The sequence below is a fragment of the Prionailurus viverrinus genome, chromosome B3 (genome assembly GCF_022837055.1).
Source record: "Prionailurus viverrinus isolate Anna chromosome B3, UM_Priviv_1.0, whole genome shotgun sequence".
Classification (NCBI taxonomy): Eukaryota; Metazoa; Chordata; class Mammalia; order Carnivora; family Felidae; genus Prionailurus; species Prionailurus viverrinus.
Genome location: NC_062566.1, coordinates 130,181,144 through 130,206,169, shown reverse-complemented (window position 1 = coordinate 130,206,169; position 25,026 = coordinate 130,181,144). Strand labels below are relative to the sequence as shown.

General features: G+C 47.5%; 1 protein-coding gene across 1 annotated transcript in view; it reads right to left on the bottom strand.

Moving 5' to 3' along the window:
• The window catches only part of DGLUCY (D-glutamate cyclase), a 71,805-nt gene that overhangs the window by 27,065 nt on the left and 19,714 nt on the right, over positions 1–25,026 (bottom strand). The window contains 8 exon segments of the mRNA XM_047864091.1: positions 2,025–2,147; positions 3,295–3,442; positions 6,771–6,969; positions 8,716–8,869; positions 12,887–12,916; positions 12,919–18,536; positions 18,838–19,360; positions 22,410–24,699. Of these exon segments, the coding sequence (XP_047720047.1) occupies positions 2,025–2,147; positions 3,295–3,442; positions 6,771–6,969; positions 8,716–8,869; positions 12,887–12,916; positions 12,919–12,967 (703 nt within the window). The 5' untranslated portion in view covers positions 12,968–18,536; positions 18,838–19,360; positions 22,410–24,699.

The window sequence follows — 25,026 nt, the reverse complement described above, 5'->3', positions numbered from 1 at the left end:
CTCAACGCACAAATGTTTCGAATTTCACGGAAAACAGTCACATTTTTTTTCAGATTTAACAAAAGTCCAAAGTTAGTCAACACTTCAGAAGGAAAACCTACTGATAACTGCAGAAAGCATTCTAACTTCATTTTTAGACAGGCAAGGACTAAGGATTTTGATGAATGTAATCACTTAGACAGCATCTAAAACTGATCACTCTAATGCCAGGTACACATCAGAACAGTCAGCTCAGAAGGTGACACAGGGTTTTTCCCCACCAGCTGTGAGGTGTGTAGCTATCACCGAGAGAAGTTTAAATGTTGAAGTTTGAGCATGGCTTTTGTAAGTCAGAAATATTCAAGGTCATCCCTAAGCCAATGACGTCACTTGGTCTCATTTACAGTCAGAAAGGCTATTTCCAGCCAGAGCTAAAGGGCTGGAGTTTGCTGCAGAACAGGGCGTCCCCTGTGGCTGGTGGCAGAGAGGAGTGAGGCCACCGTGCTAGACAATATTTACTGCACGTGTGTGGATGTGTGAACACACATGAGCACACACACACACTCAGAAATGACCACACACTCCCTGAGAACTGCATCTTGTCTCATGCAGCATTTTATTCCCAAGATCTGGGTCCATTTTATTCCCAAGATCTGGTACATAGCAGGTGCCTAATACATTTAATGTTAGATAATAGAATTCCACAGATCTCATCACCATATTAATCTTCCCCTGTCATGAGGCCATTCTGATAGCTAAACTTATATGAATGATTTCAAAATCAATTAAAGTAACACTAAATTCTATGGATTGTAGTGTGAGTGTGGCTGACCTGGCTAGAATTTTCCATTATCTATGAAATAGACTGCAATAGTTAATGTTTTATCACATCCCTACCTTACCGTGAGCTAGTTAGGGCGCCCTCGTGTGTCGCTTCATTGTAATAGCATCCTACACTTGGGGAAAAATAAACTGTATATACATCACTTTCAAATACGGAAGTCCTGCCGGATGAAGATCTGTTCCAAGAACCCCCATGGACAGGAAACCTCGGATAGCACCGAACCCTACAGACTATGTTTTTCCCTATATGTACATCCCTATGATAAAGTTTAGTTTATAAATTAGGCACAGTAGGATTAAGAAGGCTAACTAATAATAGAGCAATTATAACAATATACTATAATAAAAGTTATGTGAATGTGGTCTCCCTTTCTAAAAATACCTTCCGGTACTGTACGCACCCTTCCTCTTGTGACCATGTGAGGTGATAACGTGCCTGCGTGAGAGCTGAATGAAGCGAGGTGAGCGACCGCAGGCATTGTGATGGAGTGGGAGGCCACTACTGACCTTCTGACGATTCGTCGGAAGGAGGATCATCTGCTTCTTGACTGCAGTTGACTGTGGGTAACAAACCTCCCGAGGCAGAACTGAAGATGAGGGGGGCCCGCTGCACCTTGCCAACACCACGTGGAATGGTGTGTTTAGCTGTGCTTTTGCCTTCGCTCTTGTTTTCACAAGCCCCACCCACCTTCAAAATGTCTCAGAGAGTCAAGCTAAATATTGGTCTTTCTATCACAATGGGCTGGGAGCCCTCTGCAGTGAGAAATATTTTAATCAAAGCATCCTTTGGCTGAGAGACGAGCTGCTGGTGAGACCCAGCCCTGGGAAGGGAAGAAGGAAGCCAGTGAGATCTGTATGCTTTGTGTTCTGTTTTGTGACTCTGTTTCTTTTTTGTGTTTAATGTTTATTTATTTATGAGAGAGCATGAGTGGGGGGAAGCGCAGAGGGAAAGGGGGACAGAGGATCCAAAGTTGCCTCTGCGCTGTCAGCGTGAGCAGGACTCGAATGCAGCGCGCGGACTCACAAACTGTGAGATTGTGACCTGAGCCGAAGTCGGACACTCAACTGACTGAGTCACCCAGGCGCCCATTATGACTCTATTTCTTAAATCACTGCACTGTGAGTCTATGCTTTCAAGAACTACAGCCCCACTGGTTTCCATCGTGGGTCATGGTGATTGTGCCCCATAAGCCCAGACACACTGCAGCTGCTGACAGCTTCGAGGCTGGTCATTGGAGAAGGTCAGAACACTGGGACGTCCCCCGGCTGACACACCACAGGCTCCCCATAGTCAGGTCTAGAAAGATCTTTGATTCCCAACCATTCTGCAAATGGAAAAAGAAAATGAAGTCCATCGGATCCTGCCCTGGTAGGTCCCATCCAAGTTTGACACACATTGAGTGGTTTATGCTTCTTTCTCCCAGACAAACTCTGGTCCTAGGATTGCTGTCGATGGTACTGGAGAAAAGGAATTGGGACTTTAACAACCCAGGGCACTTGCTAACTTCTAGCCCATTCTGAGTAGCACAGTTTCTGAACACAGAACCTCAAACCCCTGGTTTGATTGCTGGAGGAGCCTTGGGTGCACTTAGCCCAGCACCTTGTGCAGGTTGCTAACCAAGCCAGCATTTGTGAGCCCACATTTATCTTGGTACAAGCTGAGTCACATAACGCAGACCTACACTCTGTTGCTTAACCACCAACAGCACCCTTACTGATGGTTTGGCATCAGAAGGCTCATGAGGACAGCAAAGATGGATGTGTTGGGCCAACTCAGGCCCACCGATGAGAAGACAATTCAATGATTCATCAATGCACTTTGCTTTGGGGGGTCCTGAGATCATCTTTCTAAGAGGAAGGTGGCTCCGCTGTTGATTGCATCTTTAGAGAAAGTAGGTTTTGTCTGGTTCGTTTTACACAGCTGAGCAAATTCAGTTACACTGAGCTTTGACTCTCACCCAAGACCCAATCCCAGGTTCTCACCAGGTCCTCTGAGAACCACAAAGAGGACTGGACAGCTGCCACTTTTGGATCTGCTCACTCACTCTCAGACTGACTTAATACCCTGGGGATCAGTTGAAGTGACCATTTGGAACAAAGCCTTCCCCTGCTAAATACGCTGCTGACCAACAGCCTGGATTAGAGGTTGCTCTCAGCTCAAGTCCCGGGACACATAGCTGTGCTGTCACTCTCTACCACCTGCTTCCCCTGACCCTTCAGGTTCACCTTAAGTTCATGGGAGATGATGGGTGAGGCTGACTATTCTGCCAAGGGCAACACCTTTAAACCTGAGGGACCTCTGTAAACCCAGCCCGAAAGCTGCTGCGGGAGTCTGATCCTCGTCCAGGACGCCCCGGACCCCTGGGAAGATGAGGACAAGCCGGGGAAGTTCGGGAACATAGTAGGTTCCCGTCTTCTCGTGCTGAAGTTCAGTGGTGGCTGTCAGAATACTGAATGAGAGTGGACACTCACCCGGGTCGCCGATATGAATGGGATGTCCCTTATTCCCTGGGGAGCAACTGGCCCACACCAGCCCTTCCAGCTTGTTCTTGGGGATGGGCCTCATTATGACCACCAGGTGGCAGCAAAAGCCAGCAATGGTGGCACAAGGCGCTGTCATCTGAAAAGAGATCAAGGAAAACAAGTTGAAAAACAGAATTAACACAGATGGAAAGCCTGAACACCAGGAGTTCAAAGCAGCTGAATGAAAGAGGGGATCCAAGCAGCTATTATAAAATTATAGCTTCTACTTTTTGTTTGTTTTTAAGACTGATATATTATATTATATTATATTATTTAGTGACAGAGACAGTGCCAGCAGGGGAGAGGCAGAGAGAGAGAGAGGGAGAGAGAGAATCCCAAGCAGGCTCCTCTCTACCCACGCAGAGCCAGATGGGGGGCTTGAACCCGCAACACTGTGAAATCATGACCTGAGCCAAAATCAAGAGTTGGACGCTCAACCAACCAACTGAGCCACCCAGGTGCCCCATGTTGCTTCTACTTTTATGTGACATAGAAATGATAGGGGCGCCTGGGTGGCGCAGTCGGTTAAGCGTCCGACTTCAGCCAGGTCACCATCTCGCGGTCGGTGAGTTCGAGCCCCGCGTCAGGCTCTGGGCTGATGGCTCGGAGCCTGGAGCCTGTTTACGATTCTGTGTCTCCCTCTCTCTATGCCCCTCCCCCATTCATGCTCTGTCTCTCTCTGTCCCAAAAATAAATAAAAAAAAAAACGTTGAAAAAAAAAATTAAAAAAAAAAAAGAAATGAGAAAGCCTGCTGGTATTTATTGGTCTAAAACAGAGAACCTTGTATGTGCTGTGGATGCTCTGGTAGCTTGGAGCAGCTGCAGACCCCCACTTAAAGCAATGTTTTTAACTACAGAAAAAGAAACGCATAGGTTTACAAAGCGAACCAATTATATTGCACATGCAGTTATCAAATTATGAAAAGATGTGATGCAGCGATATGTATCCTTCATTAACAGTTTGGGGAACAAGACAGCAGACCTACCATTATAATTTTGGTGTAGTGATCAACATATAGGATATTTTTGTGCTATCAGACTGGCCATGAGACATGAAACTATCTGGGAGTTCTCTGGGCAGCCACAAAATCACAGGGTCTGCTGATACAACTGTAGTTCCTTGTCTGCGTTCATAATCAAAGGAAATGCTCAGTTTCAGTCTGAAGCTATAAAAATAAAGATGTAATTTTTTTCCCCATCCAATTTCATGGGTCCTCTGAATTTTCTCCACAGACCTCTAGGTGTCCGTGGACCGCAGGTGAAGACCTCTAAGACAGCGGCAGAGGGTTCCAAGGACAAGGGATCTCTCAGGAGGCATTGGGATCTGCTCTGCCTCGTGAGTCCACACTGGGGATGGGGGCCCCACTGAGCCCTGCCTCACTCCTCCTGCCTTAGAATGACCTGTGTGACTTTCACTGGTGGCGGTGTTTGTGGTCTGAATGGTTTCTGGTGGCTGCCGTGGGGCTTATGAATGATTTAGGATGTGGCCAGGATGATGATCCACTGGGACGTGGCTGCTGCCCAAAGGGCTTGCTGTTGGCACTGAGGGGGGAAAATGCCACCCCAAAATACACCAGTTTGGCATATGGATTGTTTTGAATTAAAGTTACTTGAGAAACCGCCAGTGCAAGAGAAACAGTCTACACCCCTTTCCAGCCCCCCGCTGAAAAGCAGGAAATAATCCTCCCACGTGAAGGGACCCTCCCCGTACCAAGAGGGTAGAAGGCATCTTTATCTCCAGAGATGGGAAATCAAGGCCGAGAGGGCTGTGTAAACAAACCTTGTGACTTCCTCGTGAATTTACTACCCCAAGCTCAAACTTGTCTTACCAATTCTTCACAAATTCATTGTTTCTTTGTCTGAAAGGTGTAAAAGCTATCTGTTTTGGTCACTTCTTTGAGCCTCACATATTTGGGGCTCCTGTAGGTATGACATTAAATTTAGTTTTCTCCTGTTAATCCACCTCCTGTCCATCTAAGTGTTAGACCAGCCAAAGGGCCTAGAAGGGAAGAAGGGACAAGTTTTCCTCCCTGGCAGTACCTGGTGGCCACAGGATGAAACCTTGGCGTGCCTGCCTGGTTGGTGTCTGAATCACAGCACTGGGGAAGGGACATGCGTCAGGGACTTTCACAGGGGACAGGCAGTGCTCCCCGAGGCTGCCCTTCAGGGCCCCACCTGAATCCAATATGGCTGCCTGGCCGTATCTCCCAGGAGCCAAGGGCCAGAGGCAACCATACTGAACAGAAGGTTATTTGGTAAGTGAGCTGTCATGAGAAAACCATGGCTCCCCTGAGCACTGACCATGGCAGTGATGAACATGCTGTGCAAAGCATCCCTTAATCGTCACACTTCTACTAGTGACATTTCATAAACGGGAGCCAGGAGTCCTAGGGTACGGTCTGGCTTCGGGATATGGGCGAGTCCTTTTCTCTCTCCAGGCCTCAGTTTCCTCATCTCAATGACAGACTGCCCATGATGTACCCGCTGCCAAGGGCGGTGTGTTTGGGGGCCACCTCTGCCCCAGGGCCCCTGCCAGTGACTGTACTTCTGTCTCTGCCCTTGCCTACCTTTAAGAAAACTGCTCAGGCACATGCTTCACTCATGAAAGTTGTTTCTCATCGGAGGCAGCTCGGGCCTCTCTGGCAGGAGCCCAAACCAGGCAAGTTTCAATAAATGTCCGGAAGCCCAAGACAAAATCTGCCATCCAAGTCCTCCATAGAGGACCCTGCAGCCGGCCGTTGATGCTGGCTGACCAGCCGTTGACGTGGGCTGATTCACACGATGTCCTGGAGGGGGGTCAGGGGAATGAGGGAATCTGGTTCTCCTGCCTTGACAAGCAGTGGCTGGAATGGAACTTCAGAGACACAGCAGGGAGGTGACCCCTAGCAGCGGGCACGTCCCAGGAGAGGCGACCCCCAGGGGCCACCGCTGGCCAAGAACAGAACCCAGCTTTCCTGACAGAAACATAACCCGGCAGCCAACAGGCTGGCCAAGGCCCTGCCACAAATCCCCGGGGCATTTACCTGGCCAGGCACATTCTGCCCGATGCCAGGAAGTTTGAGCCAAGGAGGATTTTCAAAAAGCTCACTGAGATGCTCTAAGTTAAAGGAGCCAGACAAATTCCAGACAGGTTTGGTTTACACGGTTGCCACAATGTCTATAAGGGCTTGACTTGCACACTCAAGGCCACCCTGGGAGCTCACAGCAATCCCAGAGGTGGGCACGAGGGAGGCTGGACATTCCATTTTCCAGATGAGGGGACAAGCTCAGAGAGGTTAACCGCTTGTCGGGTTGCACAGCAAGAGAGTGGCTGAGCTGAGGTCACTTTAGTCTCTGACCTCCTGAGTGCATGTTCTCCCCACCACAGGAAAATACAAGGTGATGCACATTTTCAGGTCATTCTGCCCTTGGAGATTGTGTGCTACCTCGTACGCACCCACATGACCATGCCCTACAGAGTCTCTTCTGGGGAGCCCCACCTTCTCCAAGGCTGCTTCCAGGGAGGAGCTGCAGTCCGGGAGGAAGGTCACCATGTCCCTCAGCTGCTCTGAGTATTCCTCCAATGAGGTCAGGCTGCCTCTGTGGGCACCAAACTCGTACTTCTGGAACTAGGGACACCCTGTCCTGGGGGGAAGCTCATAGTTCCAGAATCAAGATGGCCCCTGACCGTGCATTTTTAAAAAGAATGGGGGATGGGGTCCCTGGGTGGCGCAGTTGGTTAGGCCTCCGACTCTTGCTTTCAGCTCAGATTCATGAGTTTGAGCCCCATGTCGGACTCTGCACTGACAGTGTGGAGCCTGCTTGGGATTCTCTCTCTCTCTCTCTCTCTCTCTGCTCTTCCCCCACTTGTGCTCTCTCTCAAAAATAAATAAAAAAGCTTAAAAAAATCTTTTAAAAAAAGAGACTTTTCTGTAGAATTAAAATATTATGGTTTTAAGCCAGTTCTTTATTCACTCCAAAATTATTTTGTTGAGCCATTCCTCTGTGCCAAGCACAAGCCAGGTGATGGGACAACAGTGACAGAGAGGACATCGTCCCAGCCCATAAGAAGTATGCAATCCTACGTTGGCAGTGAGACTGCACTGAAAATAAATACTTGCAACACAGAGCAGTGAGTGTTAACAGTATGGGTGGAGGAGTGACCCACGGAAGGGAGGAACTCATTCTCCCCCACAAAGGGGAAGGTGCTGGAGCTGGATCTTGAGGGATGCATAGGAGTTCACCAGCTGAACAAGGGGGAAAGCACATCCTAGGCAGAGGGAACAGTATGTGAGCAGCATGGAGGCATCAAACATGTGACACACCGTGCGATCTGCTCTAAGCGTCCCCAAGATGGTAGCCTAGGGGGTGCTAGGAAAAAAACAGAAGGAGCTGACCTCAGGTCTGGGTGGGGTCTCTGAAGGACTCTCCTAGCCCAGAGTCCACAAAATGGTAGCAGCAGAATGTTCTGGGGGAGCTTTCTTTCTGGGGAGATGGCTGGGGATGGCTGGAGTGTCATGGGGGACGGGAGACACTGAGCCAGGGCCTGGTCACTACAGGTGACCAGGTATCAGGCCAAGGTGCAAGTCATGGGAAGGCACTGAAGAGTTTATTTATTTATTTATTTATTTATTTTTATTTTTTAAATTATTTATTTATTTTTAAGAGAGAAGAGAGACAGAGCATGAGCAGGGGAAGGGCAGAGAGACCAAGATACACAGAATCCGTAGGAGGCTCTAGACTCCGAGCTGACAGCACAGAGCCCGATGCAGGGCTTGAACCGACAAACCATGAGATCATGACCTGAGCCGAAGTTGGATGCTTACCCAACTGAGCCACTCAGGCGCTCCATGACACTGAAGATTTTAAAGGGGGGAGTCATGTGATCAGACCTAGCATTTAGGAAAAGTCACTCAGGTGGGCGAGCAGAAGAGATGTGAGCCTGAGCTGGGGTCGTGGGAGAAAGGTGGGCTCGTTGGAATGCTATGGAGGAAGCAGAATCAGTAGGCCCATACCCACAGTGTTAATAACGGCTCTCCCTGGGTAGGTATCAGTAGTGCAAGTGTTTTTACTTTCTTCTTCATCCAGTGCTTCCGATTTCTGGCTTGGGTGAGGAAGTGGATGATGGGAGGTGCCAGCGGCATTTCCGCAGCCAGGGCAGGACTATCTTGGTGATCCCCAAGATTTTTCCCAGGGCAAGGGGCAGGGACAGGGACAGGGATGGGAATGGAGGGGAGGACAGCTCATCCCTGAGCAAGAGTCATGGGTGAGGCCTTGTACCAGGTACTGAGCATCCCCATGACTGGACAAAGAGGTCCCCGTTGACAGACACACCTGGCTGCTGCATGTGGCCACTCCCAAGCTTGAACCCTGGTAACCCAAGCATTTTACCTGGTGTCCAGAACAGCGTTCGGGGTAGGCAACGTCCACTTGCCTGGCTCAGTAAGGCCCAGTAGGGGCAGAGGGCCATTGTTGGCTTGGCAGAACTTTTCAAAGGCTGGAGCCAGGGACCTGTGCAGGACCACCATGCTGGCTGGTTGGAGCCCTGAGTTTGGTGAGAGAAGGGACACAGGCATAGTCGGTTGCCTCTTGGTAGAGCCTTTCAATTTTAACTCTTTATCGTAGCACAGCGCAGAAAGATGCCCCTAAGTGTACAACTTGATGAACACGTAACTGACACCCAGGTCAAGAAACAACATTATCAACATTCCAGAATCCCTCTATGCCCCTTATAGTTCATCACCCCAGCCTCGAAGGTGGCCGCTACCGTGACTTCTAACACCATGGGTTACTTTTGCCTGTTCTTCATATAATGGAATCATACGATGTGAGCCTTTTGAGTCTGGCTTCTGTCACTCAATCGTATGTCCGGGAGATCCATCCATCCCTTTGTGTTTGACAACAGCTGGTTCATTCTCATTGCTGTGTGATATACTCATTACCACAATGTATTTACCCAATCCTGTTGTGGATGGACATTTGAATGGCTTCCAGTTTGGGGTTATTATAAATGGTGCTGCCATGAGCATTTTAATACACGCATGTTGGGGTGCATTTCTGTCTGGCATACCCCTAGGGTTGCAGGGTATATACATGTTCAGCTAAGCGGTTTCCAAAGCGGTTGTACCAATTTATATTGCAAGTTCTTGCTTGTTCCTTATCCTCTCCGGTGCTTGCTGTTGCCTATCTTTTCCATTCCATCCACCCTGGCAGGTGGGTAGTGGCCTCACACTGCGGTTTTAATTTGCATTGCCCTGAAGACCAATGCGGTTGAGTGACTTTCATAGGTTTTATTGGCCATTTGGGTATCCTTTGTGGGAAAGACACTGCTCATGTCTTTTGTCTGGGCAGATTCTTGACTGAGCAGGCTCACAGAATCCTTGACTCCCCCTCCAAGGAGGTAGTTTTACTTCAGCTATGGGGGAAGACCCCCCACTTGCCATGACACCACCTCCTGTGGTAAGGAGCCCTCTTCTGGAATGGGAAGTCCTTTGACAGCTAAACAAACCTGTGTTTGAATCCCGATTCGGCCTCTGACCGGCAGTGTGCCCCTGAGCCTTGGTATTCCCAAGGAGGAGATGGCAGTAATGACACCTGCCTCAAAGAGAACTCTGGGAGTTCATTCCTGTGTGTTAATTACCTAACACACAGGTGTACAGGAAGTAGGGGTTGGAGGCATGAATATGGGCTCTTGCATGGACATTTACAATTATGGTACTGAAGGAATATTTCATGATGGTTTGTAACGTACGGTTAAAGGAACAAAACTAGATAACAAAACCGTATTTGGGGCATATTCTCCTTTTTATACAGCTCATGAGAGAAATAACTAGAAGGAAATACATCTACATGTTAATCACAGTTATCTCCTGTATCAAGATTGCGTGATATTTAATGTTCTCTTCTGTGCTTTTCTCAATTCTAAAATTTACGTAATAAACAGGTATCATTCTGTAACTGGAGGAAAAAACAAACAAGAAAACTTATGGTTTGTTTTTTTTTTAAGGGATTATTTCCTTTAAACACACCATCCCAAAGAAAAACATAATTATGCTGCTTTTGGAGAAATAACCTTGGTGACAATTCTCCTAAATGTTAGATTGCCGTATCAACATGTGGGCATCTCTTTTCCACAACGATACTGTCTGCTAGTATTTTCTCTTTAGCTCTGATATTTGCCTTAGCTCTCTGTGCTAAGTCATTTGTAGATGTAATCACTTATATTTTATACGTAAGGAGAACAAGGCTCAAAGAGATGAAGTGACTTCACACGGCTGGGGCATGGCAGAGCCAGGATTTAAGCCTGAGACAGCAGACCCCTGAGTCCCTCTAGGGTCACCATTGGACTGCAGGCATCAGACCTTCGTAGGATGGGTCCACCACCCATTCCGGCACCTTCCTCCTCAGGGATGGTAGAAAGAAGTGGATACAAGCAGATGCAACCATCCGTACGGAAAGTTCTAGCACCAGCTTCTGCTCTAACACCCTGGAACTCATTGCCTCAAACCCTCGGTGCCTGCCAATGCTATAGACTTTGAAAATGGGGACGAGCTGGACACTCCCAGCTACTGAAAGCCCAAGGAAGCTGACTGCATGTCTCGAGCAAGCCCAGCGTGTCTCCAAAAATAGTCTGGAGTGAGGTGGAAGGGAATCCAGCCAGCCTAGAAGCCTGGTTTTCCCTAGCCGCCTCCTTTCTTACCTCCAAAGCCTGTTGTGAGAGCAAATTGGATTTTTAATACCGCAAATCAGAGATTTTTAATACCGCAAATATTATGAGCACAAAGCTTCTTTGTTTCCTTTTTAATTAAACGCACTTCAGAGGGCACTGTGTTTTCATTTTGTTCATCTCCACTGCTGATGGTACCAAGTCCCCAGTTGTTCCCATTAGTAACAAGACACCAATGGAGGGCTCAGTGGTGGCTTTTGGGGGTGGGGGGGGTGGATGAGTGAGGGGAGGGTCTGAACTGATTCCTGTGTTTCCTGGGTCTCTCCGGCTCCATCTAAGGTCATGACAGCTTTTTCTTTGTGAGGAGAAACAAAGTGAGCCTTCCGAGTCCTTTTACCTCAAAGCAAAGTTGTCCATTCTTTTTTTTTTTTTTTTAACTTAATGACGGGAGAGGGAAAAAAAAAAAAGCACCTCTAATGTCCCTAATCTGATATAAACCCCCGGAAGACGTAGTCCCGAGCTGAGGTGCTCCAGCTGTTCTGCAGAATGAGCTTCTTTCCTTGCGGAACATTCCATGACAGCGGCTGACTTGGATGGTACATCTTACCCCCACGAGCTCAGTTACCCCTCCCGACAGCTCCTGAGGGAGGACTGAACTGTTACTTTCAGGGTGCAGGTGAGCTTAGAGAGGTCACACACCTTACCCACAGCTACAGCCAGAAGGAGCCAAGCTGGGACTTACATCCGGACTGGTACGCTCTGCCCTCTGGGAGCCCCGAGGTGCTAGCAGGCAGTGGGGTTCAGCTGGTGTTTGCTGGTACGTCATGTACAGGGTTGGGGGAGACTATGACCCTGGTGGCTCTCTACAAAGCACGCTCCCTAGGGCTCACAGCCCTGAGTGGCTCCTTCCCCGTTGACTCTGTCCTTGGCCACGTGCCTTGCTTTGCCAACGGGACGGTAGGAAGTATGACGCAAGCGGGTGTTTGATATGTGCTTGGGCATTACGGCTCCTCCTCCAGTTTGGCTACCACTGCTGGCGAGGCTTCCTAGCAAGAGAGAAGCATTAGGCTGGCCCCAAGCGCTCTGGGCCTCCCAGTAGACACTCCAGACATGTGAGGAAGAAGCCATCATGGATGGTCCAGCCCCAGCAGACATGGTACCACGTGAAGCAGAACCCCCCCCCCCCCCCCCCCCCCCGCTAAGGCCAGCGTCATCGCAGAATATCGCTTAAGCCGGTGAGTCTGGGGTGCTTTGTTATGCAATAATAGAGAATTCTGTTGGTCCAGAAATAGCCACAGAGGCCAGATATGTCAATAAACAGTGAAAACTGTCCTGCTCCAGCACTTTAAACCATGCTACTGGTTTTTCTCTTAGGCGATTCCGGTAACCGGAAGTCTTTCGTATCATGAAATTTTGCTGGGACTTGTGTCAGTGACAACTTTGATGGCTGTTTTCTCTCGCAGGACCTTTCAGAGCCTTGAGTGTCACTCCTGGAAGAGACTGGGGAGACGGTGCACCCAGAGAGGAACAAAACAGGGAGACGTGGTCTGAATCAAAAACCAGATTAAAATGCAGTGTTATCTGGGGGTGCTTTTCCCCCCGAGGGAAAACCCCTTTCGTCATCTGAGGCCATTGGCAGGTCCCCCGGGTGGAGTTGGGTTGACCAAGCAGAACCGGTGGTACCGGAGCCATCTGGTAAGGTGTTCACGCCTGAGTCTGGCCCAACTGCCCGACCTGCTGGAACATTAATTAGGGACACGAGCAAATATCATCCTGCTCTTACTTCCTGTCTCCCAGGCAGAAGCTACAAGTTTCGGGAATTCCTGGGCCCTGCATCGCTGGTATTTCTAGGGATTTTCTTTCTTTCTTTTTTTTTAAACGTCTATCACTACTTACCCCCAGCCACGCTGGACATATTTCTGATGTCTTCTGTAGGATCAAGCTCCTTATGGCAGAGGGAAGTGTGAAGGTTATCATGCCGTCTTTGAACGGGCCAGAGTCTGGGTGAAGGAGGGAAGAGGAACAAATGAGAAGCTCAGCTTCCTTGCAGGGGGCAGATTCGACGTCAGGTATCCATCACCACCCCCCACCCCCGGCCCTACCTGGTCCTGGCCCGAGTGGGCACTGTTTGGAGCAAATTCTCCCCACCCTATTCCCATCCCCTTCATGTCTCAGTTTCTAGTGAAAAACTCCTAACACTTCCAGACCTTTGTTCATGACCTTCCCCTGGCCCAGGATGTCCTCCCTCCCTCCCTCCTGAAGACCTTTCCATTCCTCAGTACAGGTTCCAATCCTCCGCCTCTATGAAGCACCCAGTAGGCTCACGCCGACTGGTTGCCGGGTCTCCTTGCTCCCAGAGCATTCTTTGAGCCACTGACTTCGGCCTGATGTTTTACTGGACTCTGAACCCCCTTCCTCTTTCCCGGGGAGACCCCAAGTACCCAGAGAGCAGGTTCACATCTTGGGCCTCCCGCGGTGTTACGACAGCCAAAGCACATAGCACACACCAAAAATACTTATGCTCAGATGAACAAGCGACTGCATGCCACGTGCAATCACAAATGAAAGAATAGGCCAGATTTTCTATGTGTGACTTCTGTTATTTAGATTTAGGTGCCTAGAAGGAACAGATTTTATGTTTTCTTCTTTATATTCCATGCTCCACCACCCCACCCTGCTACTCCAGGTACAGTGCCTTACAGAGATTTTTGGTGGATGAAAAAAAAAATACTGCATATTTTTAAATACAGAGATGGTGTCAAAGCTTCAGGAAATTGCATTCAGAAAGGAATCCTGTATGTTGACTTCTTGTGAAAACTAATGAAAGGAAACCAGTTTAGTTCAGGTTATGGTTGAGTTTAAAACGGAGGAGGGAGGCCAGCAGGGGGCGCTCTCACAGCCCCAACAGGAAGACCTACACCTTACCAAGTCCAATACTACTTTAGCTACTAGTTTACTGCCCCAGCAGGAGAAGGAAAGGTCTCCTCCTCTCCTGGCAACAGCCCCGCCAATGACAGTCACAGCTCAGCCAATCAGGAGGCGCTACCCTTCGAACTCCCAGTTTACTCCAATGGACTTCCGGATTATAACAGCTCTCCCATCTTCCCCCTTCCCTCTGGAAAGGAGCTACCTACCTTCCCTTTGCTCCCCGGACTTGCCTCTGGCCTTGCCTGTAGTTTTGGCACAGCTTGCACGTCCTGGGATTGCAATTCTCTGCTATTTCCAAATAAACCCGTTTTTGCTGGTAAAATGGCCGGCAGTTTTCTCTTTAAGGTTAACATGCTCTAGAAAGAGGTTTCAACGTGTCAGCGGAATCTAGGGTTCGACAGATGAAGAGGCGAACGAAATGACAGAGATGAAAAGTCTAGCATAGAGAATGTGGCCGATAATACTGCAGTAGTTTTGTGTGGTTAACAGATGGTGACGACAATTACCTTGGTGAGCACTGTGCTGTGTATGGAATTGTCAAATCTGTGTTTGTACACCTGAAACAACTACAACATTGTAGGTCACCTATACTTCAATTTATAACAATCCAGGGCTAGACAGTCTCATTGTGTTGGCCTCCAAGGCACAGCCCATGTCTTCTTCATCTCAATATACTACATGTCTAGCACAGTGCCTGGCACAAAGTGTAGTTCAGTGTTTGTTGAATGGCTAGCTAACTGACTGCACAATGGATGAAAGCAGGATTCAAGGGTGGTGTCCCCAGGGAAGGTTCTGGACAAGCCAGATTTTCCACAGCCCTTTCTACCTAGAGAAGAACCCAATGGGATTCCAAACCACCAATGCAGTTTTCAACTCCAATCTCATAGGTAGAAAACCAAGCAAACCCCACGGCCATTTTAATGAAAAATTTGAGATCGTATAAAAACTTTAACAAACAAAATATAAGAAGTATTGCCCTGGAAGGGGTAGAGATGTGTTTTAAACTGACAGTGAGTGCTTTAATAGCCACAGAACAAAGTGCTTCGGGGACACAGAGGAGAGAACAGTTGGTCCTGCTGGGCTGAGGGGGTTGGGTGCTGGGAGGGTCAGGTGAGGTTGGATTCCATTCCCCAGTTGAAGATACTGAGTATTAAAGCAGCTGCTTTGGGAGGTCAAGCCTGAGCTTGTCTGCTGGACTGAGAGAGCCCTCCTGGACCTGGCCGGCCTGACCCCTTGGCCAAGCATCTGAGGCACCGGCTAAGGTCGTGGATGTCTGTGTTTTCCCAGGGTCACTGCAGAAATGTTAGCACCTCAGCCAGGCACTCAGCAAAGGTCGAAGAGAGAACCATTCCATAATCAAGTGGGGACAGTGGCCAGACTCCTCTGGTAATGGCCTTCACTTCATATCTAGAGGACAGAATAGAACTTACCCCAAACCCACCGAAATGAGAGCCCTCACTGGTACCTGTTAGCTGTCGCCCCTCATTTTTACTCTATAAGACAGCAGGTGGAAGCTGGGAGCTGGTTTGCAAATAAATTGTAGTCAAAAGACCAAAATCTGAGGGTGATTGCCTTTCCTTTCCTTTCCTTTATTTACTTATTGTTTTAATATAAGTTTAAGTGGATCTAGGTCATTCCTGTAATAATGTTGCTTTGTTGGCCTGGAGATTAAATAAGTGTAGCATGAAATCCTGCCCTGTGAAATGCATGCTGGGAGTGTGCCAGTCACCTGAGTATTACCCACTGTGCATGTTGGGAGGGAAAGAAGGCTGAGAACCCCTACCCTACAGAGTCATCCCCCTTGAAGGCAGGGGCCAAATGGAGCACGAAGGACATGCTCATTAGCAATTGTCAATACACCAATGACAGAGTGCCCAGTCATATAATAAATGATGGTAGCTACCACCCTACCATATATGAGAACCCACTGCATGCCAGGCACTGTGCCAGACCCTTTACCCTCTTTGGTTTACAACCATTCGTTCTTCACCACTGCCCCACAAAAAAGACACTTTTTAATCCCATTATGGACAAAGAATGGGGTCTTGGGGAGATCAAAGAAGCTCCCTGAAGTCTGATAACTATTAAGTGGTACAGCCTAAACCCCAAAATAAGTCTAAATTCATGCTTGCTTGACTGATATCTACCTTTCTATGCTTATGTGTCTATATATCCATCCCTCCCTCCTTCCATCCATCCTCTGGTGTTAATAAGAACCACATCCTCAGTAGGAATAGCAAGGACTTTCCCCTTTTCCCCCAAAAGGTGATTCCAGAACCAGAGTCTCTTGAGTCCATATGTTCCTTTGGGAACTGAACCCTGAACTTCTCTGGCTTTCCACCAGGGCTTCCAGTGAACTCACTGCTGAGTGGCCCTGCGTGGCCCAAGTGTCTCAATACCCAGTAAGGCCTTACTCTAAGTAAGGGATCTAATCATTGAGCACTAGTTGGACTCTAAGAAGCTTACCCTTCCACTGTGAATTCTTTTTTCTCTTTAGAGAGTAACAAACTATCAAGCCCACAGATATCATTCCCTAGCCTGGGATACACCAGAGAGGGGCCCACAGACCATCAATTACTTAGAAGGATCTGGCACACCCCAAAGCCCAGTATAAAAATACCTCAGCTATGCCTGTCACAGATGACTGGAATTCCACCATTAGAAAGTCATTTCTCTGCTTTACCCAAGTAATCCAATTCTAGGAATGCATGCTCCAGATGTTCTCAAACAGCCAGGTGGAATGATGGGAGCACATGGCAGCACTATTTGTAAGAGAAACAATGTAGAAACAACCTAATACAGGTTGGGTAAATACATAGAGGGCTGATTAAACAGAGGCATAGCTAAACTGTGGTACATCCATACCGCACAATGAGATACTGTGTAACCATTAAAAAGAATGAGGCTACTCTATACACCCTGTATGAAACAATCTCCCAAAGACATAAAATGAACAAGGTAAGGTAAAGGATTCTATGTTGAATAACACACCCATGATCCATTCAAATGCATGTAAACTATCTCTGTAAAGATGGAAAAGAGCTTGATATCAGTTGTGGCCGCAGAGAGGGAAATTAGGTGGATGGGGTCCTGAGCAGGAGCAGTGGCTGCCACACTGTATTTTAGGTGAGTGGTGCCCTCTGGAGTTGTGCTAGGGGGTGGCCCTGACGGAAGAGGGATTTTCTGCTCTTTATCCTTCCTACAACTTTCAATAGGACAACATGTAAGTATCACATAATTTAAAAACTGGAATTTAATTTAAACATATATAAGGAAGGTAGGATCATATCCTTTTGAAGTAACCTCTACACCCACTGTGGGGCTTGAATTCACAACCTTGAGATCCGGGATCGCATGTTCAACCTTGAGATCCGGGATCAACTGAGCCAGCCAGGCACCCTAGGTCATTCCTTATGTCATGAGTTTTTTCATTCATTTGGTAAATATTTATTTAGTCCTTACCATGTGGGTGGAATGTGCTGAGCACACAGAGGTGAGTAAAGCAGAACTTATCACTATTAAAGGGCATGTATGCCTGGGGCACCTGGGTGGGTCAGTCGGTTAAGCGTCTGACTCTTGGTTTTGGCTGCAGTCGTGATCTCATGGTTCATGAGTTTGAGCCCTGCATCGGGCTCTGTGCTGACAGAGTGGAGCCTGCTTGGGATTCTCTCTCCTTCTCTCTCTCTGCCCCTCCATCCCTCCCTCTCTCAAAATAAATAAATAAACTTAAAAAAATAGAAAAATAAAAGGCATGCACGCCTGGGAGTGTGGACACCATGGTGATAATAATGACAGCTGTCGATTACTGGGTGCCTGCTAGGCACTTAGTATCCAGACACGATCCATCATCCACCTGCCATTCAACAGGCATTGCAGTACAGAGCACAGATTAGGGGGTAGGCTGTCTGGATTCCAAGCCTGCCTCTACACTCAGGAGGGGATCATATTCACCTCCCTGTGCCTATTTTCTCATCTGTAAACAGGGACTCATAACAATATGTATCCCACTGAGTTGTGGTAAGGATTAAATGAGCTAACACACGTGAGATTCTTAGAACAATTCCTGGCTGGGTGCACAGTTAGCACCACAAAAGTGTTGCCTGTTTACCGCTCCTCACCCAGCGTGCTGCACATACTGTAGGGAATAAGACAGCCACAGCCCACGCTCACAGGGGGTTTGCCATCCCCAGAGACAGACATTAAGCACATAATTACCACTGTATCTATCTTCAGTAGCTATAACACCATGTGCTGAGCACTCCTGGGCCACGTGGACTACAAGTGGAGGAGGAAAAGAAGCTCAGTCTAACAGGAAGAGTAGGGGTCAGACTAGCAGACAGGTGGGGAGGGGGCACTGTAGGTCAGGGGACAGCATGAGCAAAAGCAGGGAGGCATGGGAAGGAAACCAGCTTCCTGTGCCGCTGGAATGTTTGATGTAAGGGAGGAGATAGGGGAGTAGGGGCTGGGATGGGGCAGTGGCCAGCTCGTGGGTGATCCAAGAACGATGGGAAATCAAGAAGGTGTTAGGCAGTAGAGTGACTTGGTAAGACCTACCTTTTATGAAGAAGACCCTGGCTGCAGGTGGGGGACTGGACCGCAGGGCAGGCAAAATAGGAGGCTGGTAGATGAGAGGGGAGGCCAGAAGAAAGATGAGCATACAGAAAGGCTCCCTCCTAGGACGTGCCCAGGTGGCTCAGTCAGTTAAGTATCTGACCCTTGATTTCAGCTCAGGTCATGGTCTCATGGTACGTGAGTTCAAGCCCCATGTCAGTGCAGAGCCTGCTTTGGATTCTCTCCCTCTCCCTCTCTCTCTGCCCCTCCTCTGCTTGTGCTCTCTCTCTCTCTCTCTCTCTCAAAATAAATAAACTTAAAAAAAAAAAGTCTTCCTTCTAGAAAAAATCTTGAAGGAGAGACGGTACCTTAACCCTTTGTTTGCCTGGCTGGACCAGTCAGTGTTCAACACGCTTCAGGGCAACAGCAGAGGCTGGTCCTGTGGAACAGACACAAGAAACCACACACACATAAGAGACAAGGCTTTCTGTTTCCCTTCAGTTCTTCCACGGAAGGAGTTCTGATCTTCTTTATTCCTTGCTGTATCTCCAGTACCTACAACAGTGCCTGGCGCATGGAGAATGCCCAATAAATGTCCACTGTTGGAGGACACAGGCAGAGCAAGTAACATGCACAAAGGCAACCATGATGAGGGAGCCAGGGAGGGAGAGGAGAAACCATGGCTCAGAAGCGAAGGGAAGCAAGTGTTGCAGGGGGGGAGTTCGTGGTTATGGAGGTCAAGGAGGACCTATGGAGGTCAACAAGCACCCACTGGAGTTTGGAATTCATGCCCCTTCTCCCTTACCACCATGATGGTGTCATCGTGGTCCTGTTGGTTAACAAGCATCAGGAGCACCCGCCCCATAAGCAGGATTGCGTTTAGGACCTGACCTGGAAGGGTACAAAAATAGGAGGAGACAAGTCCATTCCCTTGATGTTCAGAGTCTAACCAGGAAGATCTTAATTCACAAGCATGAGCAATTCACAGTAACACAAAACTCCATTTCTGGTTTCTGTAGATGTCCCCTGGATCACTTCCCTAGAGTCCTACAGCTTGATAATGGAAGAACAGAATAAGTAGGTGTACAGACCTTGTCTTTACTCATTAATTTTTGTGGTGGGAGTCGCTCGACGTTTGCCAAGAGAGTGGCTGGTGGCAGCCTAAATACAACTGCAAATTTGCAAAATAGATGTTGCTGTAAGGAAGAAGCCATCCTAACTGTATAGACATTTCACAAAAAGTGTTTTCATTACAATAAGAGAGACAAAAGATTAGGGAGAATGCTGGCAGTCATGTTTAGTATTGCTTATCTAATAGGTCAGATTCAAGTGCTCCCAATAAGCAAAAGATTGTGAACAAAACAAGCATTTTCAACCAAAGCCAATGGGTTCCCTTCCTAAACAATTCAGTCCCAAAGTCATTAGGTAGAGCTGAGTGGGGAAGGAGTCCATGGTGGGGGATGGAGGGCAGGAGCCATGGTGGCCCAAAGCAGGGGATCAGAGTCCAAGTGATGAGGAGGACAAGCCCAAGGAGGGTGACATGACCCGTGGTGTCACCATCCGATCAGTGCAAGGAGAGATTCCTCATACGGTGGGAGAATGGCAGACTGGCATGTAGCATCAGAGGGAAAGAGTGCACCCACGTGGGGGCGTGCCCATGTGCGTGTGTGTGCGCATGCACAGGGAAACACGTATCTTAGCTCTGCCTGGGAGCACTAACATTTCAAAAGGGATGAGCACGTCTGGTGCCCAAATCTTGGATTCCAAATGCCATTTTCCATTAAAATGAATCAAGAGGCCTTGGAGAAATGGTTGATTCACTAACTGGGGCCTAGAAGTCAGAAGGTGAGCCTCCTGGAAGTCAGAAGTCCAGAAGGTGTGCTGGAAAGTAGGGATGTGCTGAAAGAATGATGGAACCATACACAAAAGCCATAGAATGAAGGAGCTCTCAGTGGTCAAACTGGGGACAATGTGAGTTTCAAATTAAAGAATGATGGGAATGGATATAACTCACTAACTTCTATAGGAATCCAAAAGTTCATATGGAGATAAAAAATAATTAAAGTTGATGAGGAATGAGACATTTACGCAATTTCAAAGTACCTCCCCATAAAATACCTATCAATTACAAAGAGGAAAAGTCTAGTTTTATAGTGAAGAAACCTAGTAGACACCACCTTAACCAAGTGATCAAAGTATAGGAACAAACCAAAATGGAGAACGCCTCGGTAGGAGGCAAGGGGAAGAAGGCAGTGTCATTGCATGATTTTCCTGCTATGGTGTATAACTTGAATCTGATCCGGAGGAAACATTAAGCAAACCTTAACTGAGGGACATTCTACAATGTCTGTGATCTTTAAAAGTGTCAAGGTCAAAACACTAAAAAAAATTTTTTTAAGGGGAGCCTGGGTGGCTCAGTTGGTTAAGCATCCAACTTCGGCTCAGGTCATGATCTCATGGCTCACAAGTTCAAGCCCCACATCCAGCTCTGTGCTGACAGCGCAGATTCTGTGTTTCTCTCTCTCTCTGTCCCTCCCATGCTTGCTCTCTCTCTCTCTCTCTCTCAAAAAATAAATAACAACATTAGAAAAAAAGTGTCAAGGTCATGAAAGTCAAGGAGAGACTGTTGAGTTGTATTTCCAGACTGAAGGGGACTAAACAGATTTAATTAAGTGCAAGAGTGATTCTGAACTGGATCTTTTTGTGGTCAAAAACACAGTTGTGATAATTGGCAAATCTTGTTTCCTGGTTTTGATGGTTGTGCTGTGGTCAGGTAGGGAAGTGTCTTTGTATGCAGGAAAGACACAGGAAAGTATTGAAAGATGATGGAGTATCAGGGCAATGTATTCCTAAAGAGTTCAAGAAAAAAAGAGGGTTTTGTTTTTTTGTATCACCCTTGAAATTGTTCTGTCACTTTGTGATTGTTTCAAAATTTAAAAATGACAAGAAACAAATATAGAAAATTAAATTGTAGATAAATAAAATGTAGCATATACATACAATGGAATATTATTTAGCCTTTAACAGGAAGGAAATTCTAACATGTTACGAACATGGATGAAGCTTAAAGACATTATAGAAAGTAAAATACACCCATCACAAGGGACAAATACTGTATGATTCTGCTTATAAGAGGTTCCTGGGGGCGGGGGGTGCCTGGGGGACTCAGTTAAGCATCTGACTCTTGATTTCGCCTCAGGTCATGATCTCATGGTTCAGGTCATGATCTCATGGTTCATGAGATCGAGCCCCATGTTGGGCTCTGTGCTGACAGCACGGAGCCTGCTTGGGATACTCTCTTTTTCTCTTTCAGAATAAATAAATAAGCCTAGAAAAAAAAAGAGGTACGTTGAATAGTCAAACTCATAAGGACAGATAATAGAAGGGTGGTTGCGAAGGGCTGGGATGGGGGTAACAGGGGGTGAGTGTTTACTGGGGCCAGGTTTTAGGTTTGGGAAGATGAAAAAGTTCTGGAGATGGAGGGTAGTGATGGTTGCACAACGATCTGGATATATTCAAGGCCACTGAACTGGTGAGGACAATAAATATTATGTTACGTATATTTTGCAACATTATATTTAACTTAAACAAAGGAAACTGTGATTCGCTAAGGTGCATTCTGGTGACATGTTTAGCTTCAAATCGTTGCTTGTGAAAAGTGTCACCAGGGTCGGTGTGTGTCTTGAATTAAATATCAAATATTCTTGGGGCGCCTGGGTGGCTCAGTCGGCTAAGCGTCCAACTTCAGCTCAGGTCACCATCTCGCAGTTCGTGGGTTCGAGCCCTGCATCGGGCTCTGTGCTGACAGCTCAGAGCCTGGAGCCTGTTTCAGATTCTGTGTCTCCCTCTCTCTCTGACCCACTCCGTTCATGCTCTATCTCTCTCTGTCTCAAAAATAAATAAACGTTAAAAAAATTTTTTTAAATAAATAAATAAATACCAAATATTCTCCAACTCAGGGTTCCTGTTCCAGCTCCGTGAAAAGGAGCTCACCCTGAAAAAAGGAAAGATTTTGTGTAAATGCTTCACGTAGCCAAACATTAACTTTATGACTCTGTGACAATTTAGGAAAAACTCTTCCCGCCAAATGTGGTCGTGAATGTCCATTCTTAGAGAGTGATAGGATATTTGGGAGCCTCACTCTTCAAAGTAAATCTGCTTTTAGTTATTTAGCTAAATAAAGCAACCCAACCAAGTGGCAAGACTCCAAGGTACGACATTGCTACGGGCAAACAAGGCAAACCCTTCTGCTTCATAGTTTGCCTTGCTTGTAAAACCAGAGCACGCATGTCTGCTTATTTAATACAGAGGTTCTGCGATGCTCTGTCAGAGCAAATTCCTGTGGCCATGAAACATGACACACAAATCCAGACGGAGGTTAAGTCTATGATGTTACTAACAGTAAATGCTGCCTTGTAGTTCCTTGGGTGAGTCCTAGGGATAAACCAAACAGTTGCTTTGATGTCTAGCTCCCCGTCCACTGGACTGCTCAACCAATAGCACGACCTACGAGCCTACCTCAAGGTCACAATGAACACTGTTCTCTGGTTGGAGGAGCTGGAGGCTCCATGCCCTTCCTTGGCTGGGGAAGGTCTCACCGAAGTGGTGATAATCTGGCACAACATAGAAGATACAGTGAATCAAACAGCAAAGCACCTTGATTCCTCGGGCCTGGTTCCTTCGTGTCAAATGTCAGACGTGCCAGGATAGACATTTCTTTAGTGCTTTCCAGTCCTATGGTTTTCACAATCTGTAACTACTCAGGCAATAATTTATGAGTTGATGGTGGTATGGGTTACTAAAGTGGTTTTTTTTTCCCCCTTAATTCCTGTGTTAGGGATATGTATGTGTGTTTCTTTGAGAGTAAAATTAACTCTTAGTTGGTCAGTTCTTGGAATGATTGGTCTCAGAACCACACATTAGTCCGGAACTATACTTACCCTACCCTGCAGGAAGTTTGCCACCTGAGATCATAATTGTACAGAAACAAATATATTCAGTAATAGAGCCCCATTCCAGAAGTACATATTGTGAGACAGATATAATGACACATGTCCTTTAAACCTAATCCTCTTATGCTGGGCCTAATATAATTTAGGTTTCAAGGCCATATGTATATATGGGTTACATTTCAGAAGACAGGCAATTGGTCTAAATCCAAATAAAAATGAGCTAAGTTTGGCCCCCTTTCATTTATATCCATCCATCAACAGCTGTACAGAGACGGGATGGCTCAGGCAGTTGTTCCAAAGGGTCTTTCAGTCCCGTTAAAGCTGCATCCAGAAACAGCTGAGGCCGAGCCAGGGTCTGCACTGCCTGAGGTCTCACAAACTGAAAAACACACTCTCAGACATGATTATGCCCTTCCCTGCTCTGTTTCCTGGTTAAGATTCTCTGAGATTTCATTTTATGAGTATTCCTGACCACCAGATGTTTGCGACTCAGGGCCTGCACCGCAAGCTCTTTATTACCTGTTGCATAAAACCAGTGACAGCTGTACATCTAGGCAGGATGGGGACAGTGTAGGGGACAGCGCACTCCCAACGCTGGGGAGGGGAACCGTGGCGGGCGCTAGTTCAGAGGCCGCTGTTTGCCTAGGTGATCGGTGCGCTGGGGCAAAGGGAAGAGCTCCGTAAGGGAGTTGCCCAGGAGGATGCCCCCGCGGGCGCCCTCAGAGGGAGACCATCAGAGGCCTCGGACAAACACAGTGAAAAAGTTAGGAGCTTCAAGGGGCCTAGGAGTCTCTCCTGACCAAGCAGTCAGCAGGTGGGACAGGGCCCTTGGAGGGTCCCGTTGTGCCCAGCAGCCAGATGCAGCGGAATCGCGGTGCATTTCCATGGGAACGGCTGGGCAGCCCCACACTCAGCGGTGTGCTCCGTCTATTTCTATGGCACCTATCACCATGGCACCTACTTGCTCTGAAAAACACAGGCTAAAAACAGAACCTAAAGTAAAGGGGGGCAATCCGCTTCCCCGCAGTCACCTTCTGCAGCTGCTGTTACACTTTGGGATTGCTCATGCGGACCTTTTGCGTTCTGAGTTTCCGTGTTTTTGCTGTCGGTGGCTTTAAAAAAATAAAAGGCTTACTTACTATCAGCCTCAGCATCATCTTGGGGTGATGTGGCCTGAGGCTCCAGGAAGTCTGTACTTACTTGCTGCAGGTGTAAAATTTCCAGCCAGAGGGAGCTCCTCTGAAGTGGCTCCTCCTCCCAGGGCTTGTTCAGGGCCTCCTGTGAGGTGTTTGGGAAAGTGGGGAAAAGCTGGGGGTTAGTGGACAGGGACAGTGACAGTGACATCAGTATACACAGATGACCCAAGAAAGGACCTGTGTTTATCCCAACAAGTGGATCACAAGCTCCTCTGGGAGCGAAATCCACAAGGTCAAATAGCTTCCCTGAAAGTTTTCCCTAAGTTAATGGCCACCCTTTATAGCACAGCCCTTAACCCAGTCTCTGGAGTCAGACAGAGCTTGAGTTTGAATCCTGACTCTGTCACTGGCCAGCCATGTGAGATCGGTGGGCAACCTCTGAGCAGATGGTTAACGTACTCATCTATAA